The sequence below is a fragment of the Thamnophis elegans genome, chromosome 6, assembly GCF_009769535.1.
Source record: "Thamnophis elegans isolate rThaEle1 chromosome 6, rThaEle1.pri, whole genome shotgun sequence".
NCBI classification, from domain to species: Eukaryota; Metazoa; Chordata; class Lepidosauria; order Squamata; family Colubridae; genus Thamnophis; species Thamnophis elegans.
This window is the reverse complement of record NC_045546.1, coordinates 18,814,191-18,839,580: the sequence shown is the minus strand read 5'-3', so window position 1 is coordinate 18,839,580 and position 25,390 is coordinate 18,814,191. Positions and strand designations below refer to the sequence as shown.

The window sequence follows — 25,390 nt, the reverse complement described above, 5'->3', positions numbered from 1 at the left end:
CAGAATAATCACCTAAATAAGGCAGGTGTAGCAGTGAGAGAACCCCTGAAGAAGATCCAACTGCCCCTGGTTGCATGCACTGTGACATAGTTACATTTTTACTCCCCTCTCAATTAACATGGTTTCATGTAGACAACAGGATAGAAAAATCTTACATACAACTACTAAAGTATTTCTTAAACTGGAGAGGTCAGGAATGAACCTCTCCCAATGGTTTTACACTAAGTCAGAGGTGTCAAACTTGATTTCATTGAGGGCCGCATTAGGGTTGTGTTTGACCTCGGAGGGGCGGTGTGTGTGTGGCCAAGGTGGGTGTGGCCAGCTCAATATCACTCGTGTTGGCGCCTGTGGTGGCCCGAGCACTCTGCCAGCGAAAACAGGTTCCCGAGATCTGTTTATGGCTATGACGGCCTCCTGCAACCCTCTGCCAGTGAAAACAGAGGTCAGGAGGGCCCCGTGCGAACCAGTCCTTCACTGTTTCCAGGGTGGCCCATCGGGCTAGATCTAAATAGCCTGTGGGCTGGATCCGGCCCCTGGGCCTTCAGTTTGACACCCCTGTACTAAAAGAATATAACGATTTCCAGACAGATGTAGAAGTAACTCTCACAGATATCTCACTGAGTTTATAATTCAAAACTTACTTAGAAAAAGGCAGTTTCATATATTCCACTGGACTGTTTATACACTGAACATGAGCTTTACTTACAGGATCCACAAAGTGGTTCATCTTGGGAGCTAGTTGTTATTTGTCAGCAGAAATAGACTGAGAACATTTCTCTGTTGTGTGCTAATGTGCTGTGCATTTAGATTTATATTCTACCTTCTTAAAGTAGTAGGCTTCCTTTATTGTTCTCTCTCTCCACAACAGGTGCCTTGTAAGATAGATGATCAGTTAAAGAGAATGACTGGCAAGAGTGAAGAATGAATAGCATACTTCAAGTATGCTACTTTATGAATGAATAGCATACTTTAAGTAATGGAAAATACATCACTTAAAACAAGGTCAATAGCTGATGACTCTCATTTCAGAATATAGGATACAGAACAATGCAGCTAAGTTACAGGAAAGCAGACTCCATCAGAAAGGAAACAGCTTAACAATAAAAGCAGTTTTATAATAGAATCAATTAACCACAAAAGTGGTAGGATGCCTTTTATTGGATATGTTGAAATGGACAGCCATCTATTTAAATTGCTTTGATTTGATTCCTATATTGAGAAGAGGATTGGACTTGATAGCCTTAAATGGCCTCTTTTAGCTCTATCGATCTAAAAAGATAAAGGTTCCCCTTGCATGCTAGTCGTTCCCGACTCTAGGGAACAGTGCTCATCTCTGTTTCAAAGCCGAAGAGCCAGCACTGTCCAAAGACAGCATGTGGCCGGGATGACTAAATGCCGAAGGTGCACCGAAAGCTGTTACCTTTCCACCAAGGGTGGTTCTTATTTTTCTACTTGCATTTTTTACATGCTTTTGAACTTCTAGGTTGGCAGAAGCTGGGACAAGTATCGGGAACTCACTCCATTATGCAGCACTAGGAATTCGAACCGTTGAATTGCCGACCTTTCTGATCGACAAGCTCAGCGTCTTAGCCACTGAGCCACGGCATCCCTCCCTCCACATAATAAGAGAGAAGAACCTATATGACAGATGGTACATCTCTTCAATAGACAGAAATCTCTGCCATTTATGGGGAGGGGGGAAATAAATGTCACTCTGGTTAATCCTGTTGCTCTCAATTTAAAACCAATGCCCTTTTCTAAGCAGTTATCTAACTTCATGCAGCATAAATACTGATTTCTTAAGATCTGCCAGAAGAATGCAAAATTTACAAACAACCTCTTGAGAATTGGTATGTTGCTAATCAAAGTCTCTGGGTGGCAAGCCACATTGGTACATTTTAATTTCCAAGGCCAAAGAAAGATTTCTAATGAAGATTAATTAATACAGAACCTTCTGTGGAGCCTCAGAACGACTTCCTCCTCACTCAGTGTCAGAACATTGACTGCACGCCGTGGGAATAATGAGAATACATTACATGTCTCTTTTTCCCCCAGTGATTTGCACTCTGAAAATGTTCTCTGCTCAGGTTTCTACAGCCAGGAAGCTAAATGCCCTAAGAACTAAAAGCAAAGAAAATGTGGACAAAGCTATCTTAGACTAACCAAGGAAAAACTACGCCCCCTGCGCTCCCTCCCCACCTCTCTCCCTCTCTCTCTTTCAGACACACACACCAATGAATGGCCACAAAAGAAATTAATAAATTAATTGTGTTCCAATTCAATTGTATTCTTGATCCTATAGAACGCACATTTAAGGACACTGTAAAGCTTTGATAGGGTTCATTCATATGCCAATTACATCTTCTCTATTTTACTTTTTATTTTTGAAGTTTAACACTAAGGAATAGGGGTATTGTTCTATTCAGGGATTTGTATCTTTCGGTCAGATCTTTTTATCTTTTATATGTTATGCATTGCTTATTTTTCCTTGGTTTAATTAATTATACACTAGTAACCCATTTTTAACTGACTATAGTTTATCTATTCTTTTTTCATGCAAAATGGGTTAACAGTTTGGTATTCCACTAACCTTTTTATCAAAATTTAGATGCTTGGCAATTGATTCATATTTATGACCTTTGCTGTGTCCCAAGGTCATGTGATCGCCTTGTGCGACCTTCTGACGCGGAATGGGGAAACCAAATTTACTTTACAACGGTATTGTTAAAAGCCGTGTGGTGGAGCAGTGGTTAGAGTGCAGTACTGCAGCTACTTTAGCTGACTGGTAGCTGCAGTTCGGCAGTTCAAATCTCATTGGCTGAAGGTTGACTGAACCTTCCATCCTTCTGAAGTGGGTAAATGAGGACCCAGATTGTTGGGGGCAACAGGCTGACTCTGTAAACCGCTTAGAGAGGGCTGTAAAAGCACCATGAAGCGGTATATAAGTCTTAGTGCTATTGCTAACAACTGCAGTGGTTCACTTAAGAACTGTGGTAAGAAATGTCGTAAAATTGGGGAATCACTTAAAGGTCTCATTTAACGACAGTAATTCTGGGCTCCAGTGTGGTCATAAGTCAAAGAGTACCTGTTTTTGAAAGCTTGCCAAGACAAGATTATAGGAACAATTTATATATACAGGAGCTGGCTAGGTCTTAATGTGGCTAATCCATATTTTTGTATATTGTATATTTTGTATATTCTAATTTATTTATTTCTCTTGAGTGCTTAATTTTGAAGGCAAAGAAAATAATCCTTTTTTTAAAAAAAAAAAACTTTTAAATCAACTAGGTCAGTGATGGCTAACCTTTTCCGGATTGGGTGCCGAAAGCACACATGTGCACTCAAACCCCCAAATGCAATGCGTGCGCAACCCCCCTGCATCTGTCCTGCCCCCCGTGCATGTGCACTGTGCATGCCCCCACCCTCTGCACTTGCACTCACCTCCTGCATGTGTGCAGCCCCCCACACATGTCCCACCCCTTGCTCATGCACGGTAGAGACCCGAAGGCCAGCTGGCCAGCGGGAAACACATGCACATGCGCAGCAAAGCTCAACTGGGGCGATGGCTCACGTGCCCACAGAGAGGGCATTGTGCACCACCTCTGGCCCATGTGCCATAGGTTTGCCATAACAGAACTAGGTCATATATAGCACTAACTGATGCTTGAAAAGGAGGCAGCCAAACACTTTTTTGTTTGTGGTTAAAAGTGAAAATACTCAACCTAAATCAAATAAAACCTACATTCATAAGGCAGCAACTCTCTAATCCTAGGCTCAGTCAGCAAAGCATTATTTTCTCATTGCTTCAGGCACTCAACTTCATCTTCCTTTTCTTTTTCTTTTTTCTCTTTGGTCTATTGGAACTGCCACTGTCAAAGTTGTCCTCATTGTCATCATTCACCTCTACACAACACACACCCTCCCTCCTTTATGGCAAATGAAATTAAAATGTCCTTCAACAGCTGATACTGTTCAGCCTTTAAGCCACTGCTAGTTCTTTCTATTTTTTCCCTCCTCTTTCCACTTTTGCTAGTACACTCTGTTCTGTTTTTTTCTGCTACAGAACCCGAGAGCAATGACTGATTTATACATATGTTGTATATCAAGAGATCAAGCCAGCATAAAAGAGCAACTAACCCTGTTAAAACAAAATACTAAGGTCAGTTATGTGCAACAGCAGAAATGTGACATCTTGTGAAGATCAAACCTTGCCCAAAAAAGAAAGACTCTCAGATAAATCCAATGCCATCTTTATGCCTTTCTAATGTTTGGCAATATTAAATTTAGAATGCAAAACTGGATAGTTTAAGGAGATTGTTTTGTTTGTTGTATATTTCTGAGTTAAACATCCTTCCAAAGAACTTAGGAACCAACTAGAGCTCTAAATGAATCTGGAATACTATGCCCAAACAAAGGACTCATTTTGCATTCAGTATGTTTTTTTCCAAAGTTAATTAAAGATAGCAACAGCAATAGCACTTAAGACTTACATACTGCTTCATAGCACTTTACAGCCCTCTCCAAGCAGTTCTATAGAGTCAGCATATTGCCTCCAACAATCTGGGTCCTCATTTTACCGACCTTGGAAGGATGGAAGGCTGAGTCAACCTTGAGAGGATGAACTGCTGGCAGTTGGCAGAATTAGCCTGCAATACTGCACTCTAACCACTGCGCCACCACGGCTCTTTTAATTAGATATATTAAGGTTTATGGTTTTACCAATATCTATTTATCCTCACATACTAGTCTCGGTGCAAATGCAGGACATTATTTAAAAACAACAATAATTCAAGCATTTAAAAGCAGAAGAACTTAGGAATCCACCAACAAAAATAATCAGGTCAACATTAAGAGCCAGAGTTGAAACTAAATGAGAGCTGGTTATACAAAGAAAAGAGTCTTCCCAACCAGATGCCATCCAAATGGGTTAGATTACAAACCTTTTATAATGGTCTGTGAGAAACAACATATATTGTTTAGAGCAGCAAACCTTTTAGACACTGAGTGTCCAAAGTGTGTGCGTGCGCCCAATCTTAAGGCACGGGCGCATGCACACATACACCCACACCCCAGCCAAACTGCAAGGTCTGGGTGCATGCACAAATGCACTCCGTTCATGCGTGGGAGACACCTGAAGACCAGTTGGCTGGCGGGAGGGAGCACACATGCACAGCAGAGACCCGAAACAGAGCTGGGGTGATGGCGCGCATGCCCACAATGAGGGCTCTGGATGTTACCTATGGCATGTGTGCCATAGGTTCGCCACCACTGGTTTAGGGATTGTGAATCTGAGCTCTTAATGCACCTGAAAGTGACCAACTTTGAACTGAAGGTTGGAGTAACTAGTTGAACATAAAAATATTTTTTTATCCTAGTTCGAGTGTGTGGGTGTGGGTGTGTGTAGGTGTTAAATCTGTTGTCCATTGGGCTACTAATTTGCATCTAAGAAAATCAGAGCAACTAATAATATTGGCTTGATAGAAGATCATTTTAATTGTGGTATCCTTCTAGATCAATCAGAGGGAAAGAGAGGTCTAATCATAGCTCTGAGTTTTATGTGGGGGTTCTGGGGTCAACATTCATTTCACTCCTATTTAACATCTACACAAAGACACTGGTCAAAGTTTATTTATTGGCTTGGGGTTAGATATTAATAGATTGATAATATCCAATAATACACCTCTATTCTTACATGATCAAGTGATGCCATCAAGTTTTGCCATCAAGTGTCCGGAAGATGAGGAGGAGTAGATTAGAGGGTCTCACATAACTAGTTTTGAATAGGGCTACCTTGAAAAGTTCTCAGAAGTTATAACTGATCCAGAATGCAATGGCATGGGCAACTGGCTCTGAGTGTACCTTGATCTCCATGTATAAGTCTGGATTGTTTATGAGATCATCTCTCTCCAAGACACAATAGTGTGGACATGTTCTAAGTCACTTCTTTTAAACAATGTCATCTTAGCACCCAAGAAACATGCCTTCTATGTCACCCCTTCCCTATAGAACTAACTATCCACAAGATATGGTTTTAATTGTGAGGATATATAAACAGTCTTGGGACGTGATGCAGCTTTAGTTTTTATTCTATGCCACCTTGAATCCCACTGCAAGTTGTACAGCGAATTGAGTATCTGGTTGGCTAAAATCCTCTCCTAATTCTTCTCTCTTTAACTATAGGTACACTACAGTTAAAGGGCCGTGGTGGCTCAGTGGCTAAGACGCTGAGCTTGTTGACCAGAAAGGTTGGCAGTTTGGTGGTTCAAATCCCTAGTGCCGCGTAACGGAGTGAGCTCCTGTTACTTGTCCCAGCTTCTGCCAACCTAGCAGTTCAAAAGCATGTAAAAATGCAAGTAGAAAAATAGGAACCACCTTTGGTGGGAAGGTAACAACGCTCCGTGCGCCTTTGGAGTTTAGTCATGCCAACCACATGATCATGGAGACATCTTCGGAAAGTGCTGGCTATTCGGCTTTGAAACGGAGATGAGCACTGCGCCCTAGAGTCAGGAACAACTACCACTTATGTGTGAAGGGAACTTTTATCTTTACCTTTACACTACAGTTAACTACACAGTGAGGATAAAAGGCTTAGAAGGCTGTAGGAGCCTTTGAATATCAAACATGGCTCATCTTAAACGAGAGACTGAAGGCATTTTTAAACCATTTCATCAGTGGAAATGGTTAGCATCAACCTTCAAATCACAATGTTTTTCCCAAACATCCATTAAACGATAAATTCAATTACTGACTATAATTAAAAAATATCTACTTAGCAAAAGTTATGGTTAGGAATTCAGCCTGGAAAAAAAATACGACATCTTGAAACCGCTGAACTGCATATTCCATTTAGAAGTGAGAACTAAGAAGAACAGCCAAGTATGTAAGAGATTAATTGAAGTAATGAAAAGACTGATCAGAGCTTTCTTCCAAATCGACATTCCTTTTCAACACAGTTGAGGTACTAGAGATATTAAAAATTCAATTTAAGTTGCCTGATGAATATTTAGCTCTGCTGCTACTGTCCCCACTGCCTCTCCCCGCCTTCTTATTTAACATTATGATTGCCTTAAACAAGCGATACAATGAATGACACCAGATACATGAAAAATTCATTTCACTAAGCTTGTGGAGGGATGTGGCTTAAAGGTGATTTGTTAAATAGCAGATATAAAATAGTGGATTATACATATCTTTCATTCCTTAAGGGATGAGATAAGGAAAAAAATCTGCCACCTGTGGTTGAAAAGACTTTTTCTAAAGCTTCCTCTAACCAAGATGAAAGTGTCAACCTTTCCTCAACATCATTAGTACAAAGTTGAATTTTCTTCCTTTCATTACAAATATCCTAAAGAAAAAAAAAATTGTTTCTGCTTTTTCTTGGTTTGTATTTGTATTTTTTATTTACTTTTTCACTAACATTAAAGATTGTCATTAAAGATATACTGTATATACTCGAGTATAAGCCTAGTTTTTCAGCCCACTTTTTGGGCTGAAAAAAGCCGCCTCGGCTTATACTCGAGTCAGTGAAAAATTTGCCCGAAATGGAGGAGAAAAAGGGGCAGGGCCATGCCGCTGGGTGACACTCGTGAATGGCCCAGTGCCCCTGTGAGTTTCCCCTCCCTCTGTGTCAGTTTGCCGCGCAGCGCGCACCGCACCATCCCCCCTCCTCACGTTCTAATGTAATGCAGGGCTGTCTTACGATTCCCCTTCCTCCCCCTCCTGCCGCTCTGCAACAATGTCCCACCTCCTCCTTGTTATGGCAAGCAGCCACATAGCGATGTCCCACCTCCTCTGGTACAGTGATCCAATGATAGGAATCACTGTGCCGTGTGTCATAGGAGGTGGGACATCGCTCCCGCGGCTGCATGGGACATCATCATCACAGCGGGACATCAGCATCATGAGGTGAGTGAAGTATTTCATTGAATACACCGCTAGTTTACTGTTTTTCTTTGAAATAAATATTCAAAAACATTATTGGTATCTATTTTTATTTTTGAAATTTACCGGTAGCTGCTGCATTTCCCACCCTAGGCTTATACTCGAGTCAATAACTTTTCCAGTTTTTTTGTGGTAAAATTAGGTGCCTCGGCTTATATTCGGGTCGGCCTATACTCGAGTATATACGGTAAGCAAATGGAACCGTTACTTTTTTAAAGATTGTCTTGTTAATCATGTGTAAACTAAGATATTAAAGGTTGGAGAGGAAATGACATTGCCATAGATCTATACTATAGGCCACCCAACCAAGCAGAGGAAGTAGATGAACTTTTTGCTAGTCAGCTAACTAAGGTATGTAGGAAGCACACCACAATAATAGTGAGGGATTTTAACTACCCTGACATAAACTGGGAAACAAACTCTGCACCAGTGGAAGATCCAACAGGTTCCTAACAAACTTAGCAGACAACTTTGTTTCCCAAAAGGTAGAGAAGGGAACAATGGGATCAGCCATATTGGACTTAATTCTCACTAACAGAGAGGAAATGATAGAAGGTGTTGAAGCCACAGGAACCCTGGGGGCAAGTGACCATGCAATATTGGAATTCAACATTATGCAAACATAAGTAGTAGAACAAAGTGAAACTAGAGTCTTGGACTTTAAGAGAGCTAATTTCAATAAACGTAGAGAGAGCTTGGGAAAAATTCCATGGATGAGAATCCTCAAGGAAAACAACTCAAGGAGCTTGGGAAATTTTGAAAAATGAGATTACAAAAGCCCAGACTAGCACAATACCAATGAAGAAGAAAAGTAACAGCTCCCAAAAGAAACCAGCATGGCTGCATAAAGAACTCTCTGACAAATTGAAATACAAAAAAGATAAGTATAAAAAGTGGAAAGAGGGGGACATAACTAAGGCAGAATATCAGCAAATAGCCTGAGCATGTAAAGATGAAGTGAGGAAAGCTAAGGCTCACAATGAAGAAAGGCTTGCCACAAAAGTACAAAATAACAAAAAAAGCTTCTTCTAACATGTTAAAAACAAGAAAAAAGTTAAGGAAACAATTGGTCCATTGCTGGGAGAAAGTGGCAAGAAGGTGACAAGCAACAGGGAGAAAGTAGAACTATTTAACTCATGTTGTGCATCTGTCTTTACACAAAGGGATAAAACAGTCCAACCTATCAAAAATAGCACCACAAAAATCAGATTAGGAACACAAATTGAAATAGGGAAGAAAATGGTAAGTGAGCACCTGTCTACCCTAGATGAGTTCAAATCACCAGGACCGGATGGATTACACCCAGGGTCCTGAAGAAACTGGCAGGCGAGATCTCAGAACCACTGAACTATATCTTTCAGAGATCTTGGAGCACTGGGGAACTACCAGAGGACTGGAAAAGAGCTGATGTGGTTCCCATCTTCAAAAAAGGGAAAAAAACAGATCCAGGAAACTACAGACCTATCAGCCTGACCTCAATACTAGGAAAGATTCTGGAAAAAATAATCAAGCAATGAATTAGCGAACACCTAGAAGCAAACAAAGTAATAGCCAAAAGCCAACAAAACAGGGTTTGTCAAAAACAGATCGTGCCAGACTAATCGTATTGCATTCTTTGATAATGTGACAAAATTAGTGGACCAGAGGAATGCCATTGATACTTGGACTTCAGTAAGGCATTTGATAAAGTAGACCATAACCTACTCTTAGATAAAGTAGAAGAATGTGGGTTAGACAGCATCACCACCAGATGATTTGTAACTGGCTAACCAACCGCACTCAACGTGTAGTCCTCAATGGAACTGCATCTTCATGGAGGGAAGTATGCAGTGGAGTACCCCAAGGCTCTGTTTTGGGCCCAGTACTCTTCAACATCTTCATCAATGATTTGGATGAGGGAATAAATGGGGAACTCATAAAATTTGCAGATGACACCAAGCTGGCAGGAATAGCCAACACTCTAGAAGATAGGCTAAAGATACAGAAGGATCTTGGCAAACTTGAACATTGGCACTATCTAATAAAATGAAATTCAATGGTGAAAAGAGTAAGGTTCTACATTTAGGCAACAAAAATGAAATGCACAGGTACAGTATAGGTGGTACCTTCCTCAATAATAGTAACTGTGAGAGGGATCTTGGAGTCCTAGTGGACAACCATTTAAGCAGGATCATTTAAACATGAGGCAGGAGTGTGCAGCAGCTGCCAAAAAAGCCAACATAGATCTAGGCTGCATAAACATAGGGATAGAATAAAGATCACAGATTTTCACCCTCTTTTTTGGGGGGGAAAGGTGAATCTTATACTCTGAAAAATATGGTAATAATTAAATATTTTCTTTAAAAACCCATACATTTAACTTACTTCACTATATTCAAAGCAAGTGTAAACAAATCGGGTGAGTGGACACCTTTGGCCATCCCCTGGCAGACCCAGGGGATAACTGTGGGGCAGTGAAAAATTCAGAAAGTATAACTAATCCACAAATCTTTTTTTATAAAAGTTGGGCATGCATTGCTTTTCTTAATCCACATAGGAAGTCCTGGAATTTCTTTGTCACGTGTTTCCAGGGGTCCCAAAAGAGGTCACAACAAAATAAGGGAAGCAAAAGGGAAGGGGATGTTATCCTGCTATGGCAATGCCTGTACAGGTCAGTGGTGGGTTGCAGGCGGTACACCCCGGTACAGGAGTAACGGTGCTTGCCGGGAGCACTGGGTACCGTTCTGGTACGGTGCTCTGGAGGGCCCACCGGCGGCCCGTCCTCGTTACCTGTATCAGGCAAGTATGATGCATGCGCACGGCACACATGTGTGCACACATGCCACGCGCGTTCCTGTGGGTGACGCCGGGCCATTCCAACCGTACCTGTTGGAACGGAATCCGGAACTCACCACTGGTTTGCCATCACAGTTCTAAGGTAACTGGTTGATCTAACTGCAGCAGAATGAAGGTAAGTTTGACTGATGGTTTAGAATCTGGTAAGCTAGAGAAGAAGACAAACGCACACAGAGACACACAAAGAAGGAAAGTAAATTAAAATGTCAATGTAGCAAAATACCTGTGGCTTTTTGGAAGAATTTCTTGTTCGTCATCTTTGAATCCATCTGGATCTGGAAGTGTACTTGGATCAAAGTCCTCGTCGCTGTCACTGTGATCCAGAAAAGCTACAGTGTCCTCTTCAATCTACAAAAAGATTTGCAGAATTAGATAACTTCATGCATTATTAATACCTCAGTCAGTTCCAAGAAAAATCCATTCAATATCTTTTGAGGTACACATAGGAAAGAATCTAATCAAGTTCTTAAGAAACTGCCCTTATATTCTTTCTCTCGTACCACCACAGCTATGCATGTAAGGATCTGCGATTTCACCACACAGCTGCATTTTTTTCGGAGACCGTGCAATTGCTAACCACAGTTGCTGTCTGGTCCTAGGAAAAGGTACATTTGGCTTAAGAGTTGCGGACAGATGTCCCATGCACACACCAGAGCATAGTGATGTGCCATAGTGAAAGGTCTCACAGCATTACTATTATAGTCACACTTCAGGGTATAATGCCAGTAGAAAACAGGAGGGGAGGGGACTCCTCTGTGTAAATTGGAAGCAAAAACTTGAATCATGTGTTTGTATGTTTGCCTTTAATCAGCACGCCTGCACCAGAAATACATGTAAAAAGGCAATACAAAGAGACTTCAGGAAGATTGAATACAACATGGGAACAGACATAAAGAGATTATAGATTTTCTCTTGTAAGAGAAAAGAAAATGATATTTTTTGACTTCCGCATTAAACACACACTTAATGTGGCTATATTGTTTTATATTACACATATATTATGCTTTTACACCAATCCTGTTTCACAAAATAACCCTTAAAAGTAGATTTCTGTGATCAAACAATTCAGCAATTATCTGCTAGGGAAATGAGCACAAGAAGAAACCGGCTATGTAACAGCATGGAATTTTTCTATAACTTTGTCTACACCACTATTTTTTAATCCTCTTTTAATACTGAAAAAAAAAACATTTAAGAATATGAAGAAGAAAATAGTAACTGTTTTAGAGGGATCTAAGGTAGTTGCATTATTATTATTATTATTATTATTATTATTATTATTATTATTATTATTATTGTACAATTGTATCACAGCGGCCAGTTGTTTCGCCGGATTTGGCATTGGTTACTAGTCGGGCCCCACCCAGGGGCCTAGGACGTCGTAACATATTTTCGTAATATGCGTGCAGATCCAAGCAGTGCGGCTTTTTGCATTTGACTTTTTGATTTTGTCAATTTTTAACTGTTTTAAATGTAATTCCAGTGCTTTTGGAATAGCACCCAGTGTGCCAATTACCATTGGAATTACCACTGCTGGTTTGTGCCATAGTCGTTGAATTTCGATTTTTAAGTCCTGGTATCTTGCGATTTTTTCATGTTCCTTCTCGGCGACCCTGCTATCACCTGGTATTGCGATGTCTATGATTGTGACCTTATTTTTCTCAACCAGTGTGATGTCTGGTGTATTATGCGCCAGTATTTTGTCCGTTTGTATACGGAAATCCCACAAGATCTTGACCATCTGATTTTCTGTGACTTTTTCAGGCTGATGTTCCCACCAGTTTGTTGCTGTTTTAATATTATAATTTTTGCACAAATTCCAATGGATCATTTGTGCTACTGAATTGTGCCGCAATTTATAATCAGTCTGCGCGATTTTTTTTACAGCAGCTGAGAATGTGATCAACAGTTTCGTCAGCTTCTTTGCAAAGTCTGCATTTGGCATCATCAGAGGATTTTTCGATTTTGGCCTTAATGGCATTTGTGCGGATAGCTTGTTCTTGCGCAGCCAGGATTAGTGACTCTGTTTCTTTCTTTAATGTACCTGTTTTTAACCATAACCAAGTTTGTTCCCTGTCCACTTTATCTTTTATTTTTTCCAGAAATTGACCATGCAGTGCTTTGTTCTGCCAACTCTCCATTCTTGATTTTATCACATCTTTTCTGTATTCTTGTTTTGTCTGTTGGGCCTTCAGTAGATTTTTGTTCTTTACTTCGATTAATAGATGTTCTTGACTTTCTTTTAAATAATCAGCCAGTGCATGTTTTTCTTCTTCAACTGTTTGCTTCACTTGTAATAATCCTCTGCCACCTGATTTTCGGGGCAGGTATAGTCTATCAGTATCACCACGTGGATGTAAACTGTAGTGCATTGTCATTAGTTTCCTGGTTTTTCGGTCCAAAAGGTCCAAATCAGTTTGTGTCCAGTTAACTATGCCAGCTGTGTATCTTATAACTGGTATTGCCCAGGTATTTATGGCCTTGATTGTATTTCCACCATTCAATTTAGATTTCAAAATTTTCCTAACTCTGTTGGTGTACTCTCGTCTGACAATAGTTTTTACTTCTCCATGCTTGATGTTATCCAACTGCAGAATGCCTAAGTATTTGTAGGCTTCATTTTCTTTGCATTTAATTAGTTGGCCATTGGGCATTTCAATTCCCTCAGATGCAGTGATTTTGCCCCTTTTTATGGATACAGTGGCACATTTTTCCATGCCAAACTGCATTGAAATATCGGTGCTGAATACTCGGACTGTATTTGTCAATGATTGGATTTCTATTTCTGACTTTCCATAGAGTTTCAAATCATCCATATATAGTAAATGCAAAATTTTTTCAGCTTTTTTGGCTGTTTGGTAGCCTAATTTCATTTTTTTTAAGATTACTGATAGTGGGATCATTGCGATGATGAAGAGAATTATTATTATTATTATTATTATTATTATTATTATTATTATTATTATTATTATTATTATTCCAAAGCACTGGAATTACATTTAAAACAGTTAAAAATTGACAAAATCACCATCAGTAAAATGCAAAAAGCCGCACTGCTTGGATCCGCACGCATATTATGAAAATATGTTACGACATCCTAGGCCCCTGGGTGGGGCCCGACTAGTAATCAATACCAAATCTGGTGAAACAACTGGCTGCTGTGATACAATTGTGATAATAATAATAATAACAACAACAACAACAACTAACCAGCCACTTCATTAGCTGAAACAGACCAGCTGATGTATGCAGCAGCCTCCATAACCACCAAAGAATTGGGTTTGAAAATACAAAAGAACCAAAGAGACAAGAAGAGGAAGCCTAAATGGAAAAGTTGGTTGGAATTGAAGATCAAAAAATTTCATGGAGACTTGAGCAACTTGAAGAACCTAAGGCAAGGTCAGCTAAAGAACAAGCAGGTCAAAAGCAGCCTGGAAGCAAGATACGATTTGGAGAATAAAGAAATTGCGATAGTAATTGAAGAGCTGAAGCAGAGGGTTGTTGCCGTTGCTGAAAAGATTAAAAGATATGAAAACTGAGTAACTCAACTCAAGGAAAACTCACAGTTCAGAGCAAATCAGCACCAGTTTTATAAGAGCTTAGAAAGTGAAAATGGAGTAACAACAAATGAAAAGCCTCATGAAGAGAAAGCTCTGAAATTCTGGAAGAATTTGTGGGAAAACAACAAGAAGCACAACAGAAATGCAAAATGGATCAAACAGATTGAGGATTCTATTAAAGTGCATAAAATGGAAGATGTGAAAATAACAAAAGAAATGGTGCAAAGACAGTCAAGAAAAGTGAAGAACTGGAGTGCCCCTGGACCAGATGAGTTACATGGCTTCTGGTTAAAGGCACTTACAAGTGTGCACAAAAGATTGGCAGCCCAAATGAACCAGATCTTAAAAACACCTGAAAATGATGAATGGATGACAACTGGAAGGACGTTTTTGATCCAAAAAGATAAAGAAAAAGGAAAGGATCCAGGAAACTATAGGCCAATCATCTGTTTGCCAACAACATACAAGCTCCTTACTGGTATCATTGCAAACCAAATTTATGGATACTTGGAAAGAAATAACTTGCTTCCTGTAGAACAGAAAGGATGCTGCAAAAATTCAAGAGGAACAAAGGACCAACTGCTGATTGACAAACTAATCCTAAAGAATTCAAAGAAAAGACGAACCAACCTGTTCATGGCTTGGATAGACTATAAGAAAGCATTTGATTCAGTTCCCCATAGCTGAATCAAGAAATGCCTGAAAATCTTTGGCATCAGCAGCAACATACAAAAATTCATGGAAACTTCAATGAACCTCTGGAAAACAATGCTTATAGCTAATGAAGAAGTACTGGGTGAAGTTGAAATTAAACAAGGCATTTTCCAGGGCGATTCCCTTTCACCCCTACTTTTTATACTCTCAATGCTATCACTGACAATCATTTTGAAGAAGATGAACTGTGGATACGAACTTGCAAAGAAAGGACTGAAAATTTTGTACTTGGTGTACATGGATGATTTGAAGCTGTTTGGTAAAACAAAAGCTGAACTGAATTTATTAATTGAAAGCACAAAAGAATTTAGCCAAGACATTGGTATGCAGTTGGAATTGAAAGCTAACAAAAGCTAACTTGGAACTGGTTAAGATCAGGAGCACTGAAAAAAGAAACAGAAGGCTTTATTTTGGCAGCTCAAGAACAAGCCTTAGCCACAAACTGCATAAAGGCAAAAATTCAACGTTTTACCACCAACAGCAAATGTCGGCTCTGTACTGAGAAGGACGAGACAGTCGACCACTTGATCAGTGGGTGCAGCAAAATTTCACAAACTGACTACCTACAACGCCATGACCGCGTTGCTGAGATCATTCATTGGAAATTGTGCCAAAAGTTTGGATTTGAGTACAGCAAAAACCACTGGGAACATCAGGTTCAGAAGGTTTTAGAGAATGAGAAAGTCAAGCTCTTGTGGGACTTCAGAATTCAGACTGACAGGCACTTGGCCCACAACACACCTGACATAACAATAGTTGAAAAGAAAAAAAGTATGGTTCATTGACATTGCAATACCTTGCATCTCCATTGCATCTCCATGCACGAATTGAAGATAAAAAGCAAGAAAAAAAATCACAAAATCACAGGTCCAATCGTATCAGACAGGTCTTAGCTGAAGAAGTAGACTAAATATGTTGTTATACCAGTCATGAGTATAACAACATGACTAAAGGACTTCCTTGATATCTGGAAATAATAAATTTATCAGACCTGATGTGTGTGTGTGTGTGTGTGTTTGTTTGTGTGTTCCACCATAATTCTGGAACGCCTTCAGCAATTTCAACCAAACGTAAGTCACAGATGACTTAATCTCTGGAGAAAAATACTGTGGGGGTAAGACATCCCTAACACTCTCGGGGTGTGTGTTCTGTTAAGATACAGCCTGTTGGGCCATATTGCCTTCCACTGTACAGCGCAGTGGAGTTGTTATGGCTCCCTCTGGTAAGGGGAAATATCCAACATTAGAAATTACGTTTGATCCGGACATTTTCCCACTATAAATAAATACCCGGGCAATGCCGGGTTATCAGCTAGTAGATAAAAATGCCAAATCTAGTCTGAACATGTGGCTGACTGTGCAACCAAAAATAATAATAATAAAGAATCTGGATGAAGAAGATCTGTAGGAGAGGACCAAGCTGAGCCTGAGGACAGGGTCAAATGCCTCATTAGTCTGGAGTTCCAAAGAGTTGTCCAGTCCCACTTGAAGTCCGTTCTGCCACCAATTTGGCCATTAGTAGATCAAATTATTGTTTATGGAATAAGCTCACAATGCTTTTGAACTCTATCCTGGCTCCTGGTTTCCTGTGCCTGACAGGTCACTACAAATTGGTTTGGTTTTGGTTTGGTTTTATTGGGATTTATATGCCGCCCTTTTCCCTGAGGGGACTCAGGGCGGCTTACAACCACAGGGGAGGGGAAGTGCAAGGTCAAAACAAAACACTTTGTGAACAAAAGAAAAATAATAAAACACAACTTTCATTCAGCAATCAAACACTCGGGCGGGTAATTGGAAGCCTATCCCCAGGCCTGTTGGGAGAGCCAGATCTTGAGGGCTGCGCGGAAGGTCTGGATCGTGGTGAGGGTGCGGATCTCCATGGGGAGCTCGTTCCATAGGGTCGGGGCAGCAACAGAAAAGGCCCTCCTCCGTGTGGTCGCCAGTCGACATTGACTGGCAGATGGAATTCGGAGGAGGCCCAGTCTGTGCGATCTGATTGGTCGATTTAGGGAGGTAATCGGCAGAAGGCGGTCTCTTCAAATACCTGAATAAGAAGGCCAACATCAGCTAAAGAATTGGCAGTTGTTTTTGTGTACATTGTTATGATTAGCTGGGGACCACAATCAGTCTTCCATAAGATTGCCAAGGAAAACTTGGTGATGCTGTAATATTACCAAGACAAAGGAAAATTATTTTTGCCTCTTTGAAAATAGTTTGAGTTTGTATAATAAGGAATAGGAAGTTCAAGGAAGAAATTATAATTAATGTCCCACCTTTCTTCCTAGACCTTGAGATGTACACCTAGCGACCACTCATAATAATAACCTAATGATGAAGGCTATGCCAAGAGAGTAGCTGGCTCAATTATCCATTGAGTTTCCAAGGCTGACTATCATATCACATCTTACCATAATGCCACTACATTAACAATTATATTACACTGATTCCAGAACAGCGTATGCTGCTATAGGAAAGATATATCACCTGAATCTTGCCATAACAAGGTAGTCCTAGTTTAGCAATCATAATTGGGATCAAAACTTCAATTGTTAAGCAAAGTGGCCACTACGTGAAGCTCAGTGGTGGGTTCCAGATTCCATCCCAACTGGACAGAACGGCCCCAGCGTCACCCACATGGATGTGCACGGCGCACACGCATGCATCATACTTGCCTGTGACGCTTCCGCAAGCCTCCGCAATGCTCCAGCTGCTCGGCGGAGCATCACACAAGTGCTATACATGCCATGCACATGTGCGGAAGCGCCAAAGGCTTAAAGGACAGGTAAGGTGCTCAGGCGGGCAGGCTCCAGTACGCCCGTACCGGGGTATACCTCCTGCAACCCACCACTAGTGAAGCTGCAACTACACTTTATAGTTCTACTTCAGCTTTCTTTCACTTTAAGAACCTGCAAAGGTTGTAGATGTGGACTGGTTATCAAGTTATTTTTTTCATCACTTTTGTAAATGCAAGTGATCACTAAAAGAAGCAGTCACTAAATGAGATGTGTCTTATTTTTTGAAGGATCCGCTCAAATATACAATTCTTAGGGAAACTGGAACAGCATCATGAAACCATCTTATAAGATGTGACCCAGAGGTGGTATTCAGCCAGTTCCGATCGGTTCGCCTGAACTGGTAGTAGAAATCGTGGGTGGGCCTGTCCACCCACCCCAGCTCTATGCCGTCCTATTTAGGTATGTTTTTGAGGCCAGGTGCATGTGCGGAAGGCACACGCATTAACAAAGTGCATGCACCGAAGGCTGGGAGCATGCGTGGAAGGAGTGCATGCGAAGCAAGCAGGCGGGTGTGGGGCGAACCAGTGGTAACAAAATGTGAAGCCCATACTCACATTAAAGGTCAAACTCCTTTCTTTTCATGCAGATATTAAAGCTCTTTCTCCAGATTGTGCTATGGTTTACAAAATGCCATTTTTTTCATCTACAAATAGATTATGGCACCAAGCTGCTGATTCATTTGTCTTTTTATTTCAGGAACACCTGACAAATCCTTATACGGTGCAAAGAGTGTAACTTAATTTATGGTAAGCAAAATGAAATACATTTGGTGATTGATGACTTGCGTGTAGCTTTCATAAAAATAGAAAATAAGGTTTCTTATCTCCAGGAGGATTGCATTTGGAAATAATGAAGAAAAAAAAAGAGTGACCAAGGACCAGCTGAGACTGCACCTGATAGTGCTCTGGATTCAGTATTTACAGCTGAAATATCGTAAATTAATTTAGTGGGAATAATGTCATCTGAACTAAGACTGTTTTATTGCTCAGATGCTCTCCTTGCTAATATCCATCAACAACAGAGGTGTTAAACGTGTCATGGAGTCATCACGTGACGTATCGTGACTTTTCCCCCCTTCTAAACCGGGCATGGGGGTGGCTAGTGCATGATGCATCCGACTTGCAGCCTGCAAGTTTGACACCCCTGATCAACAACATTATCTTGTCTCACAGAAGGGAAAGAAACAACTATTGGAGGGGGGGAGGAGAATAGAAAAGAATACAAACTAATCTGTTCCAGATTTCTGCTACTGTTGGATAGGCTGATCTTAGGGAATATTAAGCAATATAAGGGTTAATTAGAACCACAATGACATCATGACACGGGTCACACAACTCACTTCCTCTGCAGATGAAACGCTAGTGGCTCCAACAGAATCCTTGACATTTCCAGGCATAATTTCTTGCGCTGACTGTCTCATACCCATTCTTCCCTTCTGGACAGAAGCTGCAGAATTCCCCATTTAACATTGACACCAAATAACATGGGATGAAATAAGATTCATCACCTTTGGTGAACGCTGCCATATATCTTACACTCTTGATATCTCATAAATCAATTTTTCTTTACACCATCACAACCAATAGGATTAATTAAAAATTGCTTTATCATCAGTATAATCCCTGCAATAAATTTACTATTCTACTTAAGAATGTCCCCTTATTGCCAAGCATTTCTGCTCAGTGAAACACCATTTCTCTTCTAAAAAAAGAGAAAAGGAGATTTAAGAAAAGCCAAAAACGATTACTCATTACAGAAGATGCATTTCACAAAACCTTCCTCAGTGTTTTTAAAGAGGCCTCTCTTCCAGAACACTTTTGCTACTCAGTTTTAATATTAATTTAAATGCAGAAGTGGTATTCAACCGGTTCTTTCCAGTTCGAGAAAATTGGTAGCATCAGCAGCTCCAGCCACCCGCCCCGACGTAATGCTCAACATTTTGCGCATGCACAGACACAGTGTGTGCGAGTGAAGCAAGTGGGTGCTCACATTTGCAAACCGATAGGGAAGGTAAGTGGATCACACCGCTGTTTAAATGTATGTTTTAACATTTTCTGGGAAAAATCTATGCAGTCGCCAAGAGTTGACAATGACTTGGTGGCACATAGTCAATCAATTACTGTATTTTTCGGAATATAAGACACACCAGAGTATAAGATGCACCAAGATTTTGAAGAGGCAAATAAAAAAAAAGTTTTTGCACTTTGCAGACCTCCCAAAAACGGTCCATTTTTTTTTGCAAAAACCAGCACATTTTTTGTCCAAAGAAAGGGCATGTATAGCCTTTAGGAGGCTTGTAGAGTGCTCCTGGGAGCTGGGGGGGGGGACAAAAATGAGCAAAAAATGTCCCACTTTTCACTCATTTTTGCCCTCCCCAGCCCCAGGAGCACTCTGGACGCTTCCTATAGGCTGTGCACAGCCATTTTTGCAAAGGGTGGGGGGGTGGGAAGCCAAAAATGCTGTATTCAGTGTATAAGACGCACCCCGATTTTCACCCTCTTTTTTGAGGGAAAAAGCTGCGTCTTATACTCCAAAAAATACAGTAGTCTTAGACTTTTTAAAAATATCTGTTAAGTCATACAAATCAAATAAATAATACAACTAAAAAGCAGCTATAGCAGAGCAAAATTAAAATAAAGGTCTACCTCCAATATCTAGTTTTGTTACTAACTGGGGAATTTCAGGAGTTGAGGTCCACATATATAAAATTGCCACGGCTGAAAAACACCGGTGTAGAGTTTCAGTAACAGATGAAAATAGAGGAATTTAATGCAAGTGTCAGAGGTTTAATTTTCACAAGACAAAGTCAGTTGGGGACTATTCACAGTTTAACTGCAGTGTGTTCATTTCATCTCAGGCACATGCATGAGAAAGGTATGTGTGGGTAGGTGCAGCAGGGTTGTCATAAAACAAGATGCCAAAAATGGAACTAAATGACAGATGGCTTTCTCGAGTGTGGGTTGAAACGATCACGAAAAAGTTATCAAACTATATAAAGTCAGCAAATGTTAAAACAAGTACAAAACTTGTTCTTCCAATAATGGCAAACATTCCAAATATTTACAACAGGAGAAGCCTGGCTTGCTTCTAAAAGTTCTAGTGGGTGGAATAGTAAATATCCATTCAGATCCTATTTATTCTAAAATACAATACAATGTCTGAATACCTTAGAAGCAAGGGATGGATCGCTGAAATCCCATAAAATCAGGTGTCTGGCAATACATTTTTTTAACTAGCAAATTTTATTAAAGTGCATCAGGATGAGTTGCAGCTCATTTCGTCAGATGCAAGGAATAGTTTGACGTACAATTTAAACCGAGATATGGGAGGCGAGTTAAGGTGAGTAGGCAGGAGAAAATGGGTTCCATAATAGCAATAGCACTTAGACTTATATACCGCTTCACAGTGATTTGCAGCCCTCTCTAAAGGGGTTTACAGAGTCAGCATATTGCCCCCAGCAATTTTGGTCCTCATTTTACCCTCCTCGGAAAGATGGAAGGCTGAGTCCACCTTGAGCCTGGTGAGAATCGAACTGCTGAGCTGTCTATATTTATCTTTCAATTTCTCTTTAAAATTTCATGAAAGTTTGTTATTAAGCATGCTTGTGAAAAGATCAATTCACAAAATTTGGATATCTTCCAACATGCTTCTCTCAAGCATGCATACACACGCACACACACACACATAAGTATATTTTGTAATCTTGGAAATTCAGGACAAAATTCAGAAGAATAAACCTTACAGATAACTGAATTGTAATCTAAGCGTTAGTTAGGTCCTGTCTGGAATGGTTGAAGGAGTTCAACATGTTTAGATAGCAAAAGAGAAGTCCTAGGAGAGATATAATACTATACATTTCTAAAAGGCTGAAAGATACAAAGAAGGGTAGGTTTTTTTCTCAGTTGACAGTGAGAGCAGATAGGACCATTTGACAGAAATTAAAAGATAGGAGAATCAATGTGAAAACTTCTGAATCTTTGAGCTTTTAAGAGATAAAATAATATTGTTAGATCCCCCTCATAGGAGGCTTTCAAACAGTTTCTTGGATGGCTTAATCAAATCTGGAACTGAACAGAGAAAGTGGTGCCAGGTTTTTAACTTTTCTGATTTTAATAGATGTAATATGTTTAATGAAAAGAAGGACTAGGGGAGACATGATAGCAGTGTTCCAATATCTTAGGGGTTGCCACAAAGAAGAGGAAGTCAAGCTATTCTCCAAAGCAGCTGAGGGCAGGACAAGAAGAAATGGATGACAACTAATCAAGGAGAGAAAGAACCTAGAACTAAGGAGAAATTTCCTGACAGTTAGAACAATTAATCAGTGGAACAGCTTGCCTTCAGAAGTTGTGAATGCTCTAACACTGGAAGTTTTTAAGAAGAGTTTAGACAACCATTTGTCTGAAATGGCATAGGGTTTCCTACCTGAGCTGGGGGTTGGATTAGATGATCTCCAACGTCCCTTCCAATTCTGTCATTCTGTTATGGCACTATGTTGATTTATTATTCATATTGTTTTAGTTGTTAATTGGGAGCTGCCGAAAGATTGATAATAATGGACCAGTTTGGTCCAGTGACAATAGACTAGAAAACAAAAAAAACTTTGAGTTCATGTCTCACCTTAACCATGAAAGCCAGCTGGGTGACATTGGGCTAGTCAGTCTCTCTTAGGTTAGTTAACCCACCTCACAGGGTTGTTGTTGGGGAGGGGAACAAAAGGAAGAGGTATTGGATATGTTCATCACTTTGAGTTATTTATAAAATAAAGGAAGAATAGTAAACAAGCAAAGCAAGCAAGAAGTGGCTATATACTTTTTTAAAATAAAAAATAAATTAAAAAAATACATGCCCTCTAGATAATTTCCCATACTTTCTAAGATTAGTAGTGGTTTTTTTAATATTGGTTTTAAAAATAAGAGATTCTTAAGTGCCATCTTGTGGCATCATGGACCCCAAAGCATCAGTGGGATTGAGTTGCTGACCTCCATATTTTAGCGAACTTCATAAAGAAACAGATCTGCACAAATGATCTGAATTATTTTTCAGCCTTGTCTTTTTCTAACATATTAAAATGTGCTACATTTATATTTCAAAAATCTGCATTGCTCTTTTTCCCAGATAATCATTCTGCCCAATTATTCTGATTCCTTTCTATTCCCCCAGCCATTTTCAACCTTGCATTTGTTTGCATATGAAAGAGCAAAACCAATTTCCTTTTGTCAAAGAATATTTTATTGGGTGCCAATGTTTCTGAATTGCAGACTGTACCTTTTGGAAATAATTGAGAATTGAAATGGAATAGCTTCTCTGCATTTTAGGGACAGCTAGTAAGCATAAATAAGGCTTGAATTCAGGGTTAAAAATAATAATAAAGCCCTGAAAGAATTCCACTTGTATTTTAGTAATTTAGTAATTCTAATGCCTGCAATAAAGTTGAGAAAATAATTTAAAGAAGGTATTTCCAAGCTGTGATATTACAATCTGAATTATTCAAAATGGAATACTTAAGAATAAACGTAATTACTTTTTTTACTTAATCTATTTTAAATAATGTTTTTAAGCACTCAGGAAACCAAAAATAGTTGCAGTAAATTAAATTACCATCATGTATGCTACACCAACTCTTATGAAAAAATAGTGATAATAACTATCAAATATGCTATTAAAGTATAATTTAATATATGGGAAATGATTTCGCAAATGTATACATATTACACATACATTTTTTTATTCTACTTGTATGTTCTGTTGAATCAACAGATGCAAAGATCTATATAGGACAATAATATATTCATGTATTTATGTATTCTGTGATTCTATGACTAAAAACCAAAACTAACCAGCACTGCCATAAAATTCCAAGTTGCCATTTTTTAAAAGACGTGGATAAAATCAGGTATAAAAAAGAATATTTTATCACCACTATTACTGTAATAACAGCATATCATTAGCAAACATTGCATAGTCCAGCTTCTCCTGAAAGGCATTTCTGGTCCATTTTAAACAGCCCTATTTTGCCATTTTTTTAGAACATGGACATGCAATACAATTATTATCGTTTCCCTGAAAATAAGACCTAACCAGAAAATGAAGCATGATTTTCAGGATGCTTGTAATATAAGCCCTACCCCCAAAATAAGCACCAGTTAAAATTGTCAGCCAGATGGATGCATTTAGTACCATATTTTCCTGAAAATAAGACCTAACCAGAAAATAATCCCTAATGTATCTTTTGGAGCAAAAATTAATATAAGACCCAGTCTTATTTTGGGGGGAAACACAGTACCAAAGATTATAATTAATTTATAATAGAGCACCTTGCCCCAAAAGAGACAGAATAATTTATTTATTTATTATTTAATGAATAAGTAAATAAAGCCTCATTTGCAAAGACTCTGAGCAGCACAGAAGATATATAGACTAAAGACAAACATTCAACAACAAAAATTAATAAGTCAATATTCAAGGGTAACATAATTCAATCTGCCTTGTTAAAAGAAAAATTAAGTTGTTTTTTAACTGAAAATTAATTAAAAATTAAGTTAATTTTTCTAACATATAACAAGGAGGCAATGGTGTGAATATCCAGAAGTGGGCTGTTCCAAAGCAAGGGAGCCATTTTAACTATGTGATGCTTACAGATGGTATTTCCTCAATAGTGGAACTCTTATAGATCTTCCTGGACAGATGGAAGGAATTCTAGGGATACCCAAGTCCTATAGCTACTCTAGATTAGAAATTTTAAAAGGAGACATCTCAAACTCATTGATTTTGATAAATGGGCTTAAAAGGCCAACATGCATCTATAGTATATACAATTTATAGAATGCAATAAAGGTAAAGGTTCCCCTCACACATATGTACTAGTTGTTCCCGACTCTAGGGGGCAGTGCTCATATCCGTTTCAAAGCCAAAGGGCCACCGCTGTCTGAAGATGTTTCCGTGGTCATGTGGCCGGCATGACTAAATACCAAAGGAGCACGGAACGCTGTTCCCTTTCCACCAAAGGTGGTTCCTGTTTTTCTACTTGCATTTTTACATGCTTTCGAAGCTGGGACAAGTAACAGGAGCTTACTCCATTACGCGGTGCTAGGGATTCGAACTGCCGAACTGCCAACCTTTCTGACGAACAAGCTCAGCATCTTAGCCTGAGCCACCGTGTCCCCTTAGCAATAGAGCTGGATAATTTTTATATTAGCACTAACTAGATTTGATTCAATCACATACAAACAGGTAATCAAATGGTTTTTATCAGAACTTTTGGTTTAACATTAATCTGGGACTAAGGTATTTGAAAAAAACTTCTCACAAATGTATAATTTATCCATAAGTTGCAATACCCTCAGGAACAATCCACCTCCTGAAAACACACAGATAATAAGCAATTTGGGGTCACTCAGGAATAGCACATCAATAGTGAAATATCTTTCAAGAGGAGAAGGATATTCGTCTGTCAGCACCTCTTCATTGAGTAATTAGGAAAGAAGACCACGAGACTCCATAGGTAGAAATCAAGTGTACTTTTACTAATTATAAATGATTAGAAGAG

The 25,390-nt window shown here is 39.5% G+C and overlaps 1 protein-coding gene across 1 annotated transcript in view; it reads right to left on the bottom strand.

Moving 5' to 3' along the window:
* DDX10 (DEAD-box helicase 10) overlaps positions 1 to 25,390 on the bottom strand; it is a 177,093-nt gene that overhangs the window by 6,312 nt on the left and 145,391 nt on the right. The window contains exon 17 of the mRNA XM_032220167.1: positions 11,000 to 11,124. Coding sequence (XP_032076058.1) covers positions 11,000 to 11,124 — 125 coding nt within the window. The remainder of the gene's footprint in view (positions 1 to 10,999; positions 11,125 to 25,390) is intronic.